We start from the raw sequence: 17,500 nt of genomic DNA, 5'->3' as shown, positions 1-17,500 counted from the left end.
AGGAGGAGGAGGAGGAGGAGGAGGAGGAGGAAGAGGAGGAGGTTAGTTGAATGACAGTTACGCAGACTTCAAAATTATAACTGACAACTCTTCGAAGGTAAAGAAGAGGAGGAGGAAGAGGAGGAGGAGGAGGAGGAGGAGGAGGAGGAGGAGGAGGAGGAGGGAAGACTAGAGAAGGGGGGGATTTAAAGAGGGAAGATGGAAGGAGATACTGAGGGATGAAAGTGAGGAGGAGGAGGAGGAGGAGGAGGAGGAGGAGGAGGAAGAGGAGGAGGAAAGAGGCACTAAAAGAAGATATTGTGTGTGTAAGAGAATGCAGGTAAGAGGAGAGAATGGAGAAGAGAGAGAGGAGGAGAAGAGAGGAAGAGAAAATGGAAAGGATGAGAGGAGGAGGAGGAGGAGGAAGAGAGAGGTAAGAGGAATTTGATGACGGTGGAGACGAGAAGGGAAGACAATGAAGGTGGAGGAGGAGGAGGAGGAGGAGGAAGAAGAGGAGGAGGAAGATAGGTTTCAGGTAAGGGAAAATGATAGAGGAAAAAGATGGAGATAAAAATAGAGGAAGAAGAGGAGGAGGAGGAGGAGGAGGAGGAGGAGGAAGACTAGAGACAAGAAGAAGAGGAGGAAGAGGAGGAAGAAAAAAAAAGATCGGTTTCAGGAAAAGGAAAAACAAAAAATGAAGATAAAAATAAAAGAAGAGGAGGAGGAGAAGGAAGAAGAAGAGGAGGAGGAGGAGGAAAAAGAAGAAGAGGAGGAGGTGGAAGACAAATGGATCCAGGCGAAGAAAAATGGAGGAAGAAAACAGATTGATGGAAGGAAGAAAAAGAAGAAAAAAAAATCGAAAAAGAAAACGGGAGAAAAATTTAAAGGGGAAACCCGAACAAACCTCACCTATACATCGAGGGGGCTGCCGAGATCGGGGTGGAGGGATGCGTGAAGGGGGCAGGTGCTGATATAGGAGTGGTCGCCGCCGTATTGAAGGGGGGCGGTGGGGTGGAGAGAATCGGCACCGCATACTCCCCACCACCCCCACCTCCACTAACCACCCCATTCACGACCCCATCTTTGCCGTAGTCGCTGAGGTGACGCCCGATGGTGGCAACACTGTACTCGGAAGCGGAGAAGTTCTTGTATGGCTCATGGTACAGCGATCCTTCTTCATCAGGGACAGGGACAGCGCCGTAGGGTCCTCCACCGGGCACCCCACTCACCCCACTCACCCCACTCACCCCGGAGAACGATGTAGCCATTCTGAGGGACTTGAGGTCATATGCTACCGAAGGGGAGTCACTCAATGGCCCCTTCAGAACATGGGGTGATGACTTCTTCTTTCTGAGGCGTCGCACGTAGATGAGTAGCCCGGCGCCCACTAGCACGAACACGCCCACCACGAAGCCGATGACCACGCCCATGTACGCGCGGGTGTGGGCGTGCACGGCGGACACAGCTGACACGTCCCTGGGCTCGTCTCGTCGCCCGGCCGTGTGCTCCGCTGGGGAAGATGTCTCGCCCGTGTTCCAGGTGGTGAGGTTGCACGTGCACGGCTCTGGGGGGGGAGGGGGAAGGGGGACAGGTGTGTAGGGGGGAGATTAGACAGGTGTGAGGGGAGGGGTGTGTATATGGGGGGTGGGACATCTGTGTGGGTGGATAACTGACTAAAGGGGAGCATATCAACCTCTCTTTCTCCCCCTCTTCCCTTTTCCCAACGTTTCCCAACACCCTACAACTTCACTCTTCTTCCTCTCACTCCCCAAATACATGAACCACCTCCAGAGTCTTCCCCAAACATTCCACTTATCCCCACTCATCTCTATTCCCCCTCAAACGACCCACGAGTCACCCAAACCTATCTCAACCTTCACCAAATCAATCCCCAAACATCCCACTTATCCCCATTCATCCCTATTCCCCCTCAAACGACCCACGACTTACCCAATCCTATCTCAACCTTCACAAAATCAATCCCCAAACATCTAATCACACTTCTTCCTCATCCATCTAAAACAATTCCTAAAGCCTTCCTCAAACACCCTAATCATCCCAATTCTCACCCTCTTTCTCTTCCTCCTAATCCCCCAACACCTATTAATCTTCTCTTCTTCCCCATTCTTCCCCAAGCTACCTGAACCGTCCCCACAATGAACACACAAACCCCAGCACTCACCACTCGCGAAATACACCTCACTGAGCGCCAACCACGGGCCTGGGAAGTGGAGGATGACCTTGAGGATGCTGGCGGTGCGCTGATGAAGGTCGAGGGTGAGGTTGTGGCTGCCGGGGGGGAGGGAGCCGGGCCAGGAGGAGGGGGAACTCAACACCTGGTCGTGGAAGCTGGTGGTGTTGGTGTCGCCGAAGTGGACCTCAAGTTTGGAAGGGAGCTGTGGTGGTGGTGGTGGTGGTGATGAGGGTGTATGGGTGGTGAGTGTAGTGGTGGTGATTTTGTGTTGTGGTGTTGAAGTGGTGTTGAAGTGGTGTTGATGGTAGTGTTGTGGTGTTTTGCATGGTGGTTATTATGAGTGGATAAGTGGATTGTGGTTGGTTGGTGGTGGTGGTGGTGGTGGTGATGATAGAGAAAAAAAGAGAAAAAACAAAATTAAATAACTCTACATAATAACGCACACACACACACACACACACACACAGACACACACACAGACACACACACACACAGAGAGAGAGAGAGAGAGAGAGAGAGAGAGAGAGAGAGAGAGAGAGAGAGAGAGAGAGAGAGAGAGAGAGAGAGAGAGAGAGAGAGAGAGAGAGAGAGAGAGCGTGGGAAAAAATAAAGAGAAAATGAGAGAGGAAAAATTGTCCCCAAAATACACCTCTTCCTTAGGGATTAGGAGGAGGAGGAGGAGGAATAAGAAGAGGAGGAAGAGGAGGAGGAGGAGGAGGAGAAGCAGGTGAAGTGTTGGAGGTGAAAGAGGAGAAAGAAAGAGAGAATGAGTAAGTTAGAACACGTTGAGAGAGAGAGAGAGAGAGAGAGAGAGAGAGAGAGAGAGAGAGAGAGAGAGAGAGAGAGAGAGAGAGAGAGAGAGAGAGAGAGAGAGAGAGAGAGAGAGAGAGAATGGGGGAATGCATAATAGGAGATTGGGGGTCGGAGAGAAAATACAATAAAAAGGAAAGGAAGGAGAAAAGAAAGGAAAGGAAGAAAAGGGAAAATGAAAAGATAGGAATGAGAGGAAAGGAAAAGTTAGAAGAGAGAGAAAAGGAAAATAAAGAGAGTAGGAAAAAGGGACGAAATGAAGGAAAAGAATGAAAGTGAGAAATAGGAAAAAAATGAGGAAAAAATAAAGAAAAAAAGACTGAAAAGGAAAAAAAAGAGAAAAAAAGAAAGAGAATGAGAGGAAGAAATAGAGTTAAGAAAAGAAAGAGAACAGAAGAAAGAAATAATAATAAAAGGGAAATTGAATGACAGGAAGAAAAAGACAAGTAATAAAAATAGGAGAAAGAATTAAAGAGAAAGAAGAAAGAAGAAAAGAAAGAAAACAACGAAAATTAGAGAGCAAAAAAATTAACTCTCTCTCTCTCTCTCTCTCTCTCTCTCTCTCTCAACTCCCTAGTGGCCACGCCCATATAATCTTTCCTCCACCTTATCTCCAATTTCTCCCTCCAACCTGATGAGAGGGAGGGAGGGAGGGAAGGAGAGAGAGAGAGAGAGAGAGAGAGAGAGAGAGAGAGAGAGAGAGAGAGAGAGAGAGAGAGAGAGAGTCAGAGAGAGAGAGAGAGAGAGAGAGAGAGAGAGAGAGAGAGAGAGAGAGAGAGAGAGAGAGAGAGAGAGAGAGAGAGAGAGAGAGAGACAGAGAGGAAACTCATCCTTATTAGTGTTTCTTTCAGTCGTGATAGCCATGGAGAGAGAGAGAGAGAGAGAGAGAGAGAGCGAGAGAGAGAGAGAGAGAGAGAGAGAGAGAGAGAGAGAGAGAGAGAGAGAGAGAGAGAGAGAGAGAGAGAGAGAGAGAGAGAGAGAGAGAGAGAGAGAGAGAGATAATGAAAGAAGAGAAAGGCAAATCAAGAGAAAGAAAGGAGGTTAAGGAAAAAGAAAGGAAGGAAGGAAGGAAGAAAAGAATGAAAATAATGAAAGAAAAAAGAGAGAAGACAGAAACTCAGAAATACTACCTCTTCCTCCTCCTCTTCTTCCCTCCTCCTCCTCCTCCTCCTCCTCCTCCTCCTCTTCTCGCACCTCTTCATAATAAAAACAGACATAACAGAGGGGAAAAATATCACCCCTTTCCTCCCTTCCTTCCTCCTCCTCCTCCTCCTCCTCCTCCTCCTTCCTCCCCTCTGTTTCATAATTTCCTTCTCGAGTGGAGGGAAACATATATATGGAAATTCTCTCTTGATGCTGGAGGAGGAGGAGGAGGAGGAGGAGGAGGAGGACAGTATGTTGGGATTAAAGAAAGAGAGGAAATTAAGTGCCTTCTCTCTCTCTCTCTCTCTCTCTCATCACCTGTCTCTCCCTCTCTTCCTTTCCCATTTTTCCTCCTCCTCCTCCTCCTCCTTCAATCTTCTTATCTAAATCAAACTTCCTATTCTTCTCTCCCTTTCTTCCTCTCCCTCCCTCCCTCTCTCCCTGAAAATCTCCCTTTTATAAACAGTTTCCTTCCCTTTCTAACTCCCTTGATCCCCCTTCCTCTCCCTTTCTCCCTCTCTCCCTTTTTTATTCCCTCCCTTCTTAAGCCCTTTACTCGAGTCTCCCTTCTCTCCTTTCCTTTGTATTCTTTTCTTTACACCTTCTTCTTCCTTTCTTCTTTTCTTCCTGTTAATCTTCTTCCTTTATCTTTCTCTCTTTCTCCATTCCCTTCCTTTACTTTTCCTTCCTTACTCTCTTCTTCCTTTCTTTTCTCCATCCTATCTCTCTTCCTTTCTTCATTTCCTATCGACTAGTTTCTTCCTATCAATCTTCTTCCTTTATCTTTCTCTCTTTCCATTCCCTTCCTTTACTTTTCCCCCTCCCTTCCTTCCCTTCCTCTCATTTACTCCCCTCACTTCTCATAAACAGCAGCATTCCTTACTCCACTAACTCCCCTCAACCATTATCTCCCATCTTTCTCTCTCCCCTCACGTCTAATTTCCTTACTTCTTACCCCAACAAGCTTTCTACCATTCCCTTCACCGCTCCCCTCTCCCCCCCGCTCTCCCCCTCTCCCCAACTTCACACTCACCGAATACTCATACTCAGGGCTGGAGAACACGTGCAGGGCGAGACTAGAGAAGTTCCTCATGCTCTCGAAGGTGAAGGTGAGAGACAGCGGTAAGTCCTCCAGGTGACGACGAGACCACCCCACCCACTCCCAGCCTGCCGGAGGGGGTGGAAGAAGGGGTGTTAGGGTGATGGGGGAGGGTGATTTTGAGGGGGGGTGCAATGGGGATGAGGGGAAATTGGGGGGGGGGTGATAGCTTGATGGGGTGAGAATAGAGGAGGAATAGAGGGGATGGTGGTGATGGGGAATGATTTTTGAAGGGGGGAATGGGAATGGGGGAAATTGGGGTGGTTGTGATGGGGAGAGTAAGGGGTTGTAGGGGTGATAGGTTGATGGGGTGAGATTAGAGGAGGAATAGAGGGGGTCGTGGTGATGGGAAAGTGATTTTGAGGGGGTTGTTAGGGGGGTGATGGGGTGATGGGGAGGGTGATTTTGAAGGGGGGAAGATGAGGGGATATTGGGGGGGTGATAGGTTGATGGGGTGAGAATAGAGGAGGAATAGAGAGGATGGTGGCGATGGGGAAGTGATTTTTGAAGGGGTTGTGAGGGGGGTGATGGGATAGTGATGGGGGTGATAAAAGAGGGGAATGGATGAGGGAAGGGGTGAGGAATGAGGTGATGGGGTAGTAATAGGGTTGTGATGGGGGGATTAGAAGGGGGGATTGGGGGGAATGGGTGATGGGAAGGGGATTTTGATGGGGTGGTGATGGGGGTGTTTGTGTGTTTGTATGTGTGTTGCTGTTCATCTTAATCTCCCTCTCTCTCCACCATACAATGCTCCTTTCTTCCCATCGCTCTCCCTTCCATATCTTTCACGCACACACACACACACACACACACACACACACACACACCCACACACACACACACACACACACACACACACACACACACAGCTCTGGACAAAAGCGTTTTCCTGTTGCTATAGAGACGAGGAGATGGTGGTGGTGGTGGTGGTGGTGGTGGTGGTAGAAGAGGATGTTGTAGATCTCTCTCTCTCTCTCTCTCTCTCCCTCCCCAATATATTTCCTCCTCCTCCTCCTCCTCCTCCTCCTCCTCCTCTCTCTCTCCCTCTCTCTCTTAATCACTTTATTTATCTTCGTATTTTATTTTCCTCCATTAATTTCTCTTTTTCTCTCCCTTTCTCAATTATCAACCACGAGAGAGAGAGAGAGAGAGAGAGAGAGAGAGAGAGAGAGAGAGAGAGAGAGAGAGAGAGAGAGAGAGAGAGAATTAATAATAAAGAGAGACATTATAAACTTTTTCCTTCCTCAATATATCGATTACCTGTAATTACGCGAACAGGTGCAAGGTACTCATTACCTGGACACACACACACACACACACACACACACTCTCTCTCTCTCTCTCTCTCTCTCTCTCTCTATTTTTTTCCACTTAACTTTCCTCCATTCGTTCCTTCCTTCTTCCTTCCTCCCTCACCCCTCCCCCCTCCCCCCCACTCACCCTTGCCCCTGCCGTACGCCTGGAGCTGGAGCTGGTTGAGGGGTCGTCCCAGCTCTCCGTCGTAAAGTTGTCCCAGGCCGTGTCGAAGTAGGCCGGGACTCTCCAGACCGTCGTAGGAGTCATCGGCTAACTGGAAGCCCGGATCCCTCACCTGCCCGTCCACACCCTCGTAGCTAATGAGTCCACCTGGGGGAGAGAGGGGTAAGAAAGGGGGTAAAATGGGCATGGTTTAAGAGGCTTGGGGAGGTTAGGTTTTGGTGGGGAGGGTGTAGATTATTGTGGTGATGGGGAAGGAGGAACAGTTTGGGTAGAAGTGGGGATTATGAAGGAATAGAAGACAGGGGTTTGGGGAATGCTGGGGAGGCTTGGAAAAGGATGAAGAATGGAAAGAAAGAGTTTAGAGACTTGGAGAAGATTGGAGAGGCTTGGGAAGTAGTGGGGAAGGCAAGGGAAGGGTACAAAGGGACGGGGAAGACTGGGGAAGGATTGGTTAGGGGTGGGGAATGTAAGGAAAGAGTACAGAGAGATGGGGAACGTTGAGGACTGGGGAAGGATTGCTAAGGTAAGGGAAGGATACTGAATTGGGGAAGGGTGGGGAAGGATTGGGAAGTAGTGGGGAAGGGTGGGAAAGGATTGGGGAGGAGTGGGGAAGAGTGGGGAAGGCTAGGGAAGGTTACAGAGCGTTGGGAAATGATAGAAAAAGATTGGGGAAGGTTGGGGAAGAGAAGGAAAAATGCAAATGGTTGGGGAAATTAGGGTAGTAATGGGGAAAGATTGGGGAGGAGTGGGGAAGAGTGGGGAAGGCTGGGGAAAGGTACAGAGGGTTGGGAATTGATAGAAAAGGTTTGGGGAAGGTTGGGGAAGGGAAGGAAAAAGTGCATACGGTTGGGGAAATTAGGGTAGTAGTGGGGAAGGATGGGGAGGGATACAGAAGAATGGGGAAGGTAGGGGAGGCTTGGGGATAAATGGGGAACGGAAAAAAAGAATGGAGAAGAATGGGGAAAGGAAGGGAAAAGTGCAAATGGTTGGTGAAATTGGGGTAGTAGTAGGGAAGGATAGGGAAGGATACAGAAGGGTGGGGAAGGTAGGGGAGGCTTGGGGAAGAATAGGGAACGGAAAAAAAGAATGGGGAAGGATGGGGAAGGGAAAAGTGCAAATGGTTGGGGAAATTGGGGTAGTAGTAGGGAAGGATAGGGAAGGATACAGAAGGGTGGGGAAGGGTGGGGAGGCTTGGGGAAGAATAGGGAACGGAAAAAAAGTATGGGGAAGGATGGGGAAGGGAAGGGAAAAGTGCAAATGGTTGGGGAAATTGGGGTAGTAGTAGGGAAGGATAGGGAAGGGTACAGAAGGGTGGGGAAGGTAGGGGAGGTTTGGGGATGAATGGGGAACGGAAAAAAAGAATGGGGAAGGATGGGGAAGGGAAGGGAAAAGTGCAAATGGTTGGGGAAATTAGGGTAGTAGTGGGGAAGGGTGGGGAAGGATACAGAAGGGTGGGGAAGGGTGGGGAGGCTTGGGGAAGAATAGGGAACGGAAAAAAAGAATGGGAGAGGATGGGGAAGGTAGGGGAGGCTTGGGGAAGAATAGGGAACGGAAAAAAAGTATGGGGAAGGATGGGGATGATAGGGGAGGCTTGGGGAAGAATAGGGAACGGAAAAAAAGAATGGGGAAGGATGGGGAAGGTAAGTGAAGGGTATGGAGCGTTGGGGAAGGCCTGGCGTGATTGGCAAATGATTAGTTTAGCTGGGGAAGCCCGGGGATTAGGAGGCAGGTGAGGGGATTAACAATTGGTTTAGTGTTTTGAATTTTGTGTCCAATTCTTTTTGATTCTCTCTCTCTCTCTCTCTCTCTCTCTCTCTCTCTCTCTCTCTCTCTCTCTCTCTTTATTTATCTATCTGTTTCTCTATTTGCCATTCCGATTGTCTTTCTCTCTCTCTCTCTCTCTCTCTCTCTCTCTCTCTCTCCCCTTCCTATCTTCCTGACTTTCTCTCATTTCTCATTTCCTTTCCCCTTTAACCTCCTTCCTTCCTAAATCCTTCCCAGCCCTTCTCTCCTCCTCCTCCTCCTCCTCCTCCTCCTTTCAGCCACTCTCACTCTGTCTCTCTCAATCATGTTTCCCTTCTCTTCACTTAGAAACGGGACTTGCTTTTACAAATCTTTCTGGAGTTTTATCCTACTACTACTACTACTACTACTACTACTACTACTACTACTACAACCACCACCACTACTATTGCCACTACTACTACCACTATTTCTACCGCTACTACTACTACTACTACTACTACTACTACTACTACTTATACTACTGAGAAAATAAAATAATTAAGAAAATGTTGAAAAGATGACACCAAAAAAAATTAGACTAAAAATATAAAAATGAGGAAACCCGTGAGGCATTAAGGAGGAGGAGGAGGAGGAGGAGGAGGAGGAGGAGGAGGAGGAGGTGTAAGAGGCTTAAGTTGGAAGGGAAGATAGGAGAATAGAAGGACGACAGAGAGAGAGAGAGAGAGAGAGAGAGAGAGAGAGAGAGAGAGAGAGAGAGAGAGAGAGAGAGAGAGAGAGAGAGAGAGAGAGAGAGAGAACGTGTGAGAGGGAGAAAGATTAAAAACAGACTATAATATATTTTCTTACACGCCTCCTCCTCCTCCTCCTCCTCTTCCTCCTCCTCCTCCTATTACTACTACTACTACTACTACTACTATTACTACTACTACTACAACAACACCTACTACAATTATAACCTAACCTAACTTAACCTAACCTAACTTAACCTAACCTAACCTAACCTAACCTAACCCAACCTGACTCAACCTAACCAAACCCAACATAACTACTAATACTATGATAACTACCACCACTACCACCACTACTACCAAGACCACTACCACCAACACAACCAACAACAACCTAACACCCCCCCTCACCTGTAGTGTTGCACCCGTAAAGCTCTACTCTGAGGCACACGGTCCTGGGGAGGCTGGAGACAGGTATGAAGCGCACCTTGCTGGCCAGGAGGGGCGGCGCCAGCTGATTACGCTGCTCCAGGTAAGTGTTGATGTTACCTGAGAACGTCTGGAGGAGAGAGAGAGAGAGTGAGAGTGAGTGAGTGAAAGTGAAAGGGATTGTTATGTATGTGTGTGTATGTGTGTGTGAGAGAGAAAGATACATAAGTAGATAGGTAGATACAGATACAGAGAGAGAGAGAGAGAGAGAGAGAGAGAGAGAGAGAGAGAGAGAGAGAGAGAGAGAGAGAGAGAGAGAGAGAGAGAGAGAGAGAGAGAGAGAGAGAGAGAGAGAGAGAGAGTGTGAAAGGGATTAGTTTGTGTGTGTGTTTGTGGGTGTGATTAATGTGTTTGTGTGTGTGTGTGTGTGTGCGTGTGTCCCTATATGAGAGGTAGATAGATAGATAGAGAAAGAGAAAGAGAGAGAAAGAAAGGACGAAATCATAAAAAAAAGATGGACAATTGAAGAGAGAAACAGACAGAGAGAGAGAGAGAGAGAGAGAGAGAGAGAGAGAGAGAGAGAGAGAGAGAGAGAGAGAGAGAGAGAGAGAGAGAGAGAGAGAGAGAGAGAGAGAGAGAGAGAGAGAGAGAGAGAGAGAGAGTAATCACGTAATAGAAAAATAAGATTAAAGAGGAAAATCTACGGTGAAACCCAACCCGATTTCACTTCCCTTTGCTCGCTCTCTCTCTCTCTCTCTCTCTCAGCTCGCTCACTCACTAAAAGATACAATTTTCCACTCGATATAGAGTCTTTACCTCCCCTTCCCCCCCCCATGAGAGGAGGAAGAGGAAGAAGGGGAAGAGGAGGAGGAGAAGCTAGACTCATCACCCTAATGCAACACCCTAATCACCTCCCTCCCCCTCCTCCTCCTCCTCCTCCTTCTCTTCTTCATTGCAGTAGATTGCTGATAAGATTTTTTTTCCTCTTAAGTATTGGGTCACGCCTCTTGATAGGTCGTTAGTAAGTGTTAAGTAGAAGTAGTAGTAGTAGTAGTAGTAGTAGTAGTAGTAGTAGTAGTAGAGGTAGTAGTAGTAGTAGTAGTAGTAGTAGTAATAGTAGTAGTGAAATCTGATAAGTAGTTCCCGTAGACTATCACATAATTATTCTACCGTGAATAGTAGTAGTAGTAGTAGTAGTAGTAGTAGTAGTAGTAGTAGTAGTAGTATCATATTTCCTTTTCCTTATTACAATTCCTTTCTCTCTTCCTTTTCTCCTCCTCTCTTCGTGTTTCTTAATCATTTATCAAGTCTCTCTCTCTCTTCTCCTTTCCTTCCCCTCTTTCCCTCCCCTCTTTCCTTAGACTCTGAAAATTGAGCTCTCTCTCTCTCTCTTATATTTCTTCTTCCTATTTTTCTTTTTCTTCCCCTTCTTCTGTTCCTTCCTTTCTTTATATATTCGTTTTCTTTTTCATTTTTTTTATGTATTTTCCCTTTTCACATTTCTCTTATTTTTCCTTCTCTTTTATTTTCTCTTTTTTCATTTTATTTCCTCTTTTCACTGTTTACTTTTTTCAATTTCTTTTTTTTCCTTTATTTTTCTTTTATCTTTTACATTTTCCTCTCCTCACCTTCTTCTCTTTCTCTTCTCTTTCTCATCTTTAACTTTTCTTTTTATTTTTCTTCTCTTCTTTTTGCTCTTTCAGTCTTCCTCTCTTCTTTTTCTTATTCTTTTTCCTCTCTTTTTTTTCTCCTTTCTCTTTCGTCGTCAGCATCCTATCGCTTCATTTTATCTTCTCTACCCTTTTCTCTCTTCTCCATTCTCTTCTTTCTCTCTTCCTCCTCTCTTCTTTTCTTGTTCTCTTCTCCTCCTGTTCCTCCTCTTCTTTTCCTTCTGTCATTTTCTTAACTCCTTTCTTTCCTCTTTCATTTCACTTATTTTCTTTCCCTTATCTCCCTTCTCTCCATTCTCTTCATTTTCTCTTCCTCCTCTCTTCCTTCTCCTCCTGTTGCTCCTTTTCTTTTCCTTCTGTCATTTTCTTAACTCCTTTCTTTCCTCTTTCATTTCACATATTTTCTTCCCTTTATCTCCCTTCTCTCCATTCTCTTCTTTTTCTCTTCCTCCTCTCTTCCTTCTCCTCCTGTTGCTCCTTTTCTTTTCCTTCTGTCATTTTCTTAACTCCTTTCTTTCCTCTTTGATTTAACTTATTTTCTTCCTCTTCCATATTCCTCTCCTTTAATTATCCTCCATACTTTGCCCTTTCATTTCCATCCTAATTTCTCCTTTCTTTCCCTGTTTTCCATCCCTTTTCCTTCCCCTCTCCCTCTTTCTTTACCCCTTTCTCTTTTATTTCCCATTTCCAGCATTCTTTCACATCCATTTCTTCTCATATTTCCTCTTCCCCTTTCCTTCTCCTTCCCTTCCCCTTTCCTTCTCTTCCTTCTCCTATCTCTCCTTTCTTCACCTTTTCCATCATCCTTTTACATCCTACTCTCCTCCCATTTCCTCTTCTCCTTTCTTTCTTCCTTCCCCTTTCCCTTCCTTTCCTTTCCTCCCCTTCCCCTTTCTTTCCCTCCCTTCCCCTTCCTCCCCTTCCCTTCCCTTTCCCCTTTCTTTCCCTCCCTTTCCCTTCCACCCCTTCCCTTCCCCTTTCTTTCCCTCCCTTTCCCTTCTCCTATCCCCCCTCTCTTTCCCTTTTCCAGCATCCATCCAGCTCCTCTCAAATTCCCTCTCCTCCTCCTCCTCTTCCCCTTCCCTCCTCTCCCCTTCCTTCCCTTCCCTTCCCCCTTTTCTTTCCCTTCTCTCCCTATCTCCCCTTTCTTTCCCTTTTCCTGCATCCTTTCACATCCAACTCCTCTTACATTTCCTCTTCCTCTTCTCCTCCTCCTCCTCCTCCTCCTCCTCCTCCTCTCCCCCCTCCCTCCCCACCTAATGAAGGGGAAAGGGCAGCCGCGCCTCGAGGGGAAACCTGCTAAACCTTTCCCCTTTCTTTTTTGTGCTCTCTCTCTCTCTCTCTCTCTCTCTCTCATCTGTCTTCCCCCGTCTCCTTTCCTTCCATCTTCTTCTTCTTCTTCTTCCTCCTCCTCCTCCTCTTGAAGCCTCAAGGGAAGAGACATAAGGGAAATGTTTAAATATAGATGAAGACAGACAAAGAAAAAGAGAGAGAAAGAAAGAAAGAAAGAGAGAGACAGAAAAAGAAAGACACAAAAAGAAGCGAAAAAGTAAAGAGAGTAAAGAAAGAAAGAAAAAAAGAGATAGAAAAAAGAAAGAATGAGACATAAAAGAGAGAGAAAAGTGTGTTATTCTTTTTATTTCATTCATTCTTTATTCATATTTTTCTCGTTCTCTCTCTCCTTTCCTCCTCTTCCTCTCCTTCCTCCTCTTCCTCTTGACATCATTTTCCTCCTTTTTCCTCTTTTGATCTTTATTTTCCAGGTATTTTTCGCCTTATCTCCCTTCCTCCTCCTCCTCATCTTCATCCTCCTCCTCTTCCTCCTCCTCTTCCTCTTCATTCTCTTCCTCATAACATCCTCTTCTATTTTTTGTTTTTGTTTTTATCCTTCGCTCATAACCTACCTCTTGTCTTCCTCCTCCTCCTCCTCCTCTTCTTCTTTCTCCTCCTCTTCCTGTTTCTATTACATTTTTTTCTTTTTTTTTTGTGTTCATCTCTCTCGTTCTCTGTTTCCTCTTCTTCCTCCTCCTCCTCCTCCTCCTCCTCCTCCTCCTTCTCCTCCTCCTCCTCCTCCTCTTGTTGTTACTGTTACTTTTTTTTCCTGTTTTGCGTATTTATCGTTTTCTATGTCTTCTTCTTCCTCCTCCTCCTCCTCCTCCTCCTCCTCCTCCTCCTCCCCTAATCAAGAAGAGCCAGCACAGCAAACACAAAACCGAATTATTCTCTCTCTCTCACAATGATTGGGCATTAAGAGAGAGAGAGAGAGAGAGAGAGAGAGAGAGAGAGAGAGAGAGAGAGAGAGAGAGAGAGAGAGAGAGAGAGAGAGAGAGAGAGAGAGAGAGAGAGAGAAAATGAAGGAAAAAGAGTGATATTACAACGAGAACGAGAAAGAATAGAGAGAGAGAGAGAGAGAGAGAGAGAGAGAGAGAGAGAGAGAGAGAGAGAGAGAGAGAGAGAGAGAGAGAGAGAGAGAGAGAGAGAGAGAGAGAGAGAGAGAGAGAGAGAGAGAGAGAGAGAGAGAGAGAGAGAGAGAGAGAGAGAGAGAGAGAGAGAGAGAGAGAGAGAGAGAGAGAGAGAGAGAGAGAAAACAGAGTGAAGGAAGCGATAAAAAAAACGCACAAAGAAAATGGAATAAGATAATAATGATAAAAGTTTTCCTCACCTCATTTTCCTCTTTTTTTTCCTTCACCTTTTCTTCCTCCTCCTCCTCCTCCTCCTCTACATGACCTAGCAATCACCTTAATGCAGTAGGAGGAGGAGGAGGAGGAGGAGGAGGAGGAGGAGGAGGAAGAGAAGAAGGATAACAAAGAGGATAGGAGGAGAATTAAGGACAAGAACAAAAGAAAGAGGAGGAGGAGGAAAGGAAGAGGAGGAGGAGGAGGAGGAGGAGGAGAGGAAGAAAGAGGACAAAGGTAAGAGGAAAATCTAAGAGGATAGAAGAATGGAGATCACTTGAGCCGAGAGAGAGAGAGAGAGAGAGAGAGAGAGAGAGAGAGAGAGATAGAGAGTGAGAGAGAGAGAGAGAGAGAGAGAGAGCGAGAGAGAGAGAGAGAGAGAGAGAGAGAGAGAGAGAGAGAGAGAGAGAGAGAGAGAGAAGGAGGTAAGGAGGAAAGAAGTGAATCCTTTTCCTTCACTCTCTCTCTCTCTCTCTCTCTCTCTCTCTCTCTCTCTCTCTCTCAAACCACCAAGGGAGCAAAGGGAGAGTGGAAAAAGAAAGTGGGAGGGAGGGAGGGAGGGAGGGAAAAAAAAGAGGAGATGGATGGTTTGAGAGGAGAAAGGGAGGGAGGGAGGGAGGGAGGGAGGGAGGGAGAGGAAGGGAGAGGGAGGGAGAGGAAGAAGGGAGAGATGGATGGCTTGAAGTGAAAGGAGAGAAGGGATAGATAAATGGATGGAGGAAGGGAGAGATGGAGGGAAAGGAAGGAAAGAGGGAGGGAGAGATAGAGGGAAAGGGAGGAAAGAGGGAGGGAAAGATGGAGGGAAAGGAAGGAAAGAGGAGAGAGAGGAAGGGAATGGGAAGGGAGGAAAACGGAGAGATGGAGGGAGAAGAAGGAAAGCGGGGAGGAAAAAGGAAATGGGAAGGGGGGAAAAGGGAGAGATGGAGGGAGAAGAAGAAAAGCGGGGAGGAAAAAGAGAATAGGAAGGGAGGAAAAGGGAGAGATGGAGGGAAAGGAAGGAAAGCGGGAAGAGAAAAGGAATGGGAAGGGAGGAAAAGGGAGAGAGAGAGACGGGAGAAGAATGAGAAAGGGGATGAGGAAGAAAGAAAGATAAAAGAAGGGAAAGAAAGGAAAGGAAGGGAAAAGAAAGAAAGGTAGGGAGAATAGGAATAGGAAGGAAAAAGTAAAGGAAAGAGGAAAAAAGAATGGTAAAGGGAAAGGAAAGGAGGAGGGAAGAGAGAGGCAAAAGAGGGAGAAGATAGAAAGGAGGAAAATATGGAGGAAAGGGGAAAAGGAAAAGAGGAAGGAGGAAAATGAGAGAGGAAGGGAAAGGAGGAGGGAAGAGAGTTAAAAGAGGGAGAAGATAGAAAGGAGGAAAATATGGAGGAAAGGGGAAAAGGAAAAGAGGAAGGAGGAAAATGAGAGAGGAAGGGAAAGGAGGAGGGAAGAGAGAGTTAAAAGAGGGAGAAGATAGAAAGGAAGAAAATATGGAGGAAAGGGGAAAAGGAAAAGAGGAAGGAGGAAAAGGAGAGAAAGAAAAGAAGGAAAAGGATAATTTTGTAAGTGTAAAATGTAGAATGATGAAAATGTATAAAAAATTAACGTTACTGTAAAAATAAACGTTTCTACGCCTCGTCTAGCAACGTTGCCTCACACACACACCCTCTCCCCTTACCTCGTTCCCGTAGCCGCTGTTGTAGACGATGAAGGAGTCAATTCCCGGCCGCCAATACTCCAGCATGTAAGCCTCGGTATATTCCTGCCCCTTGCCGTTCCCGAAGCGCCCCTGGGTCCCCACCGCCGTCACCACATGCACGGCGCCCAGGTCCACGGTAAGGTGCTGGCGCGACACCGGGGATACCTGGCCCTTGGGACACCACGCGCCGCCCTCCTTCTCCATGCGTACCCTGGGGGAGGAAAGGGAAAGGAAGGTGAGGGAGGAAGGAGAGGGTTAAACGAAAGGAGAATGGGAAGGGAAGGAGTAAAAAGGGAAGGGGGAAGGAAGGGGAAGAAGAAAGAAAGGGAAGAGAAAAAGAGGTAAGGGAAAGGAGAAGAAAAGGAAAAGGGATAAAAATGATAGAGGAAAAGGAAAGAGAAAAGGGAAGGAAGGAGGAGAGAGGAAGGAAGAAGAGAGGAAGGGGAGAGGAAGGAAGGAGAGAGGAAGGAAGGAGACAGAGAAGAAAGGAGAGAGGAAGGAAGGAGAGGAAGGAAGGAGAGAAAGGAAGGAGAGAGGAAGGAAGGAGAGAAGAAGGAGAGAGAGGAAGAAGGGAAGAAAGCAGAAAAGGGGAAGAAGGAAAGAGAAAAAGGAAAAGGAAACAGAAAAGGGAAAGGAGAGGAAAAGGGAAAATAGACGAAAGCAAATGCAACAAAAGAAAGCGATTAAGAGATGAAGATAAAGAGGAATAAAGAAAGAAGAAAGGAACAAAGGAAACATAGTAGATGGGACATTATCATTCACCATTTTCTTCTTCCTTTCAAATCTCCGAGGAAAAAAAAAACAGAAAAAAAGTTGAGTTAAAAAAAGAAAAAAATATATAGAAGAAATAAAATCGGAAAATAGCCAATAATTATACGAGGGAAAATTAATTGTTATAAATGATGATAGATGTTTGTTGATGCTATTGTTGTTGTTGTTGTTGTTGTTGTTGTTGTTTGTGACGGTGGTGGTGGTGGTGGTGGTGGTAATGATAAACAAACAGACAAACACGTTATTTTGTAAGGCTAACCATACACACACACACACACACACACACACACACACACACACACACAGGGAGAGAGAGAGAGAGAGAGAGAGAGAGAGAGAGAGAGAGAGAGAGAGAGAGAGAGAGAGAGAGAGAGAGAGAGAGAGAGAGAGAGAGAGAGAGAGAGAGAGAGAGAGAGAGAAACCCTCCCTACACACACACACACACACACACACACACACACACACACACATACACACACACACACAGGTGGGCGCAACACGGCTCAGGGCTGTGTTGCCTGAGCCGACTAGAGCCACTAATACCTTGTTTGTTCCCCCCTTCCCCTTCCCCCCCTAGACCCCCCTCCCCCTCTTCCCCCCCCCTTGAAACATTTCCCATTTCCCTTTATTTCCCTGATTTCCCTTTAAAAGTTACCTCGAATACATACTCTCTCTCTCTCTCTCTCTCTCATCCTTTCTATTTTCCTTTTTCTTTTCTCCCAATTTATCTTATTTACTTATTTCCTTCTTTCCAACTCCTTAGTACGTCTCTCTCTCTCTCTCTCTCTCTCTGAAACACACACACACACACACACACACACACACACACACACACAGGTATACACTATAATTATTTTTTATCGCCAGGTAAATACGGGTTTTATCGCCCCCTCTTTCATTATTAATCTCCTTTATCCGTTTTCATTGCTTTCATCGCTTCGTTCGTCTGGTTTTATTTGTTTTTCGTTTGCTTTTATTGGTCGTGAAAATGGAAGCTTATGTCTTTTTTTATGTTTTTTTCTCTTATATAAATACAAAGTGAGCGAACAGGAAAAAGAGATACAGATGGATAGATAGACAGATAAATAAATAGATAGATAGA

The 17,500-nt window shown here is 46.2% G+C and overlaps 1 protein-coding gene across 3 annotated transcripts in view; it reads right to left on the bottom strand.

Annotated features, from left to right (window-relative positions):
* LOC127009993 (discoidin domain-containing receptor tyrosine kinase B-like) overlaps positions 1 to 17,500 on the bottom strand; it is a 58,470-nt gene that overhangs the window by 22,173 nt on the left and 18,797 nt on the right. For all 3 annotated transcript variants that reach the window (XM_050883690.1, XM_050883692.1, XM_050883691.1), the window contains exons 4-9: positions 15,607 to 15,838; positions 9,590 to 9,737; positions 6,666 to 6,851; positions 5,160 to 5,293; positions 2,162 to 2,375; positions 889 to 1,543 (exon numbers count right to left, since the gene is read on the bottom strand). In XM_050883690.1, the coding sequence (XP_050739647.1) occupies positions 889 to 1,543; positions 2,162 to 2,375; positions 5,160 to 5,293; positions 6,666 to 6,851; positions 9,590 to 9,737; positions 15,607 to 15,838 (1,569 nt within the window). The remainder of the gene's footprint in view (positions 1 to 888; positions 1,544 to 2,161; positions 2,376 to 5,159; positions 5,294 to 6,665; positions 6,852 to 9,589; positions 9,738 to 15,606; positions 15,839 to 17,500) is intronic.

The sequence above is a fragment of the Eriocheir sinensis genome, chromosome 42 (assembly GCF_024679095.1).
Source record: "Eriocheir sinensis breed Jianghai 21 chromosome 42, ASM2467909v1, whole genome shotgun sequence".
NCBI classification, from domain to species: domain Eukaryota; kingdom Metazoa; phylum Arthropoda; class Malacostraca; order Decapoda; family Varunidae; genus Eriocheir; species Eriocheir sinensis.
Note: the sequence above shows the minus strand (reverse complement) of the source record. Positions and strands in the feature narration are given on the sequence as shown.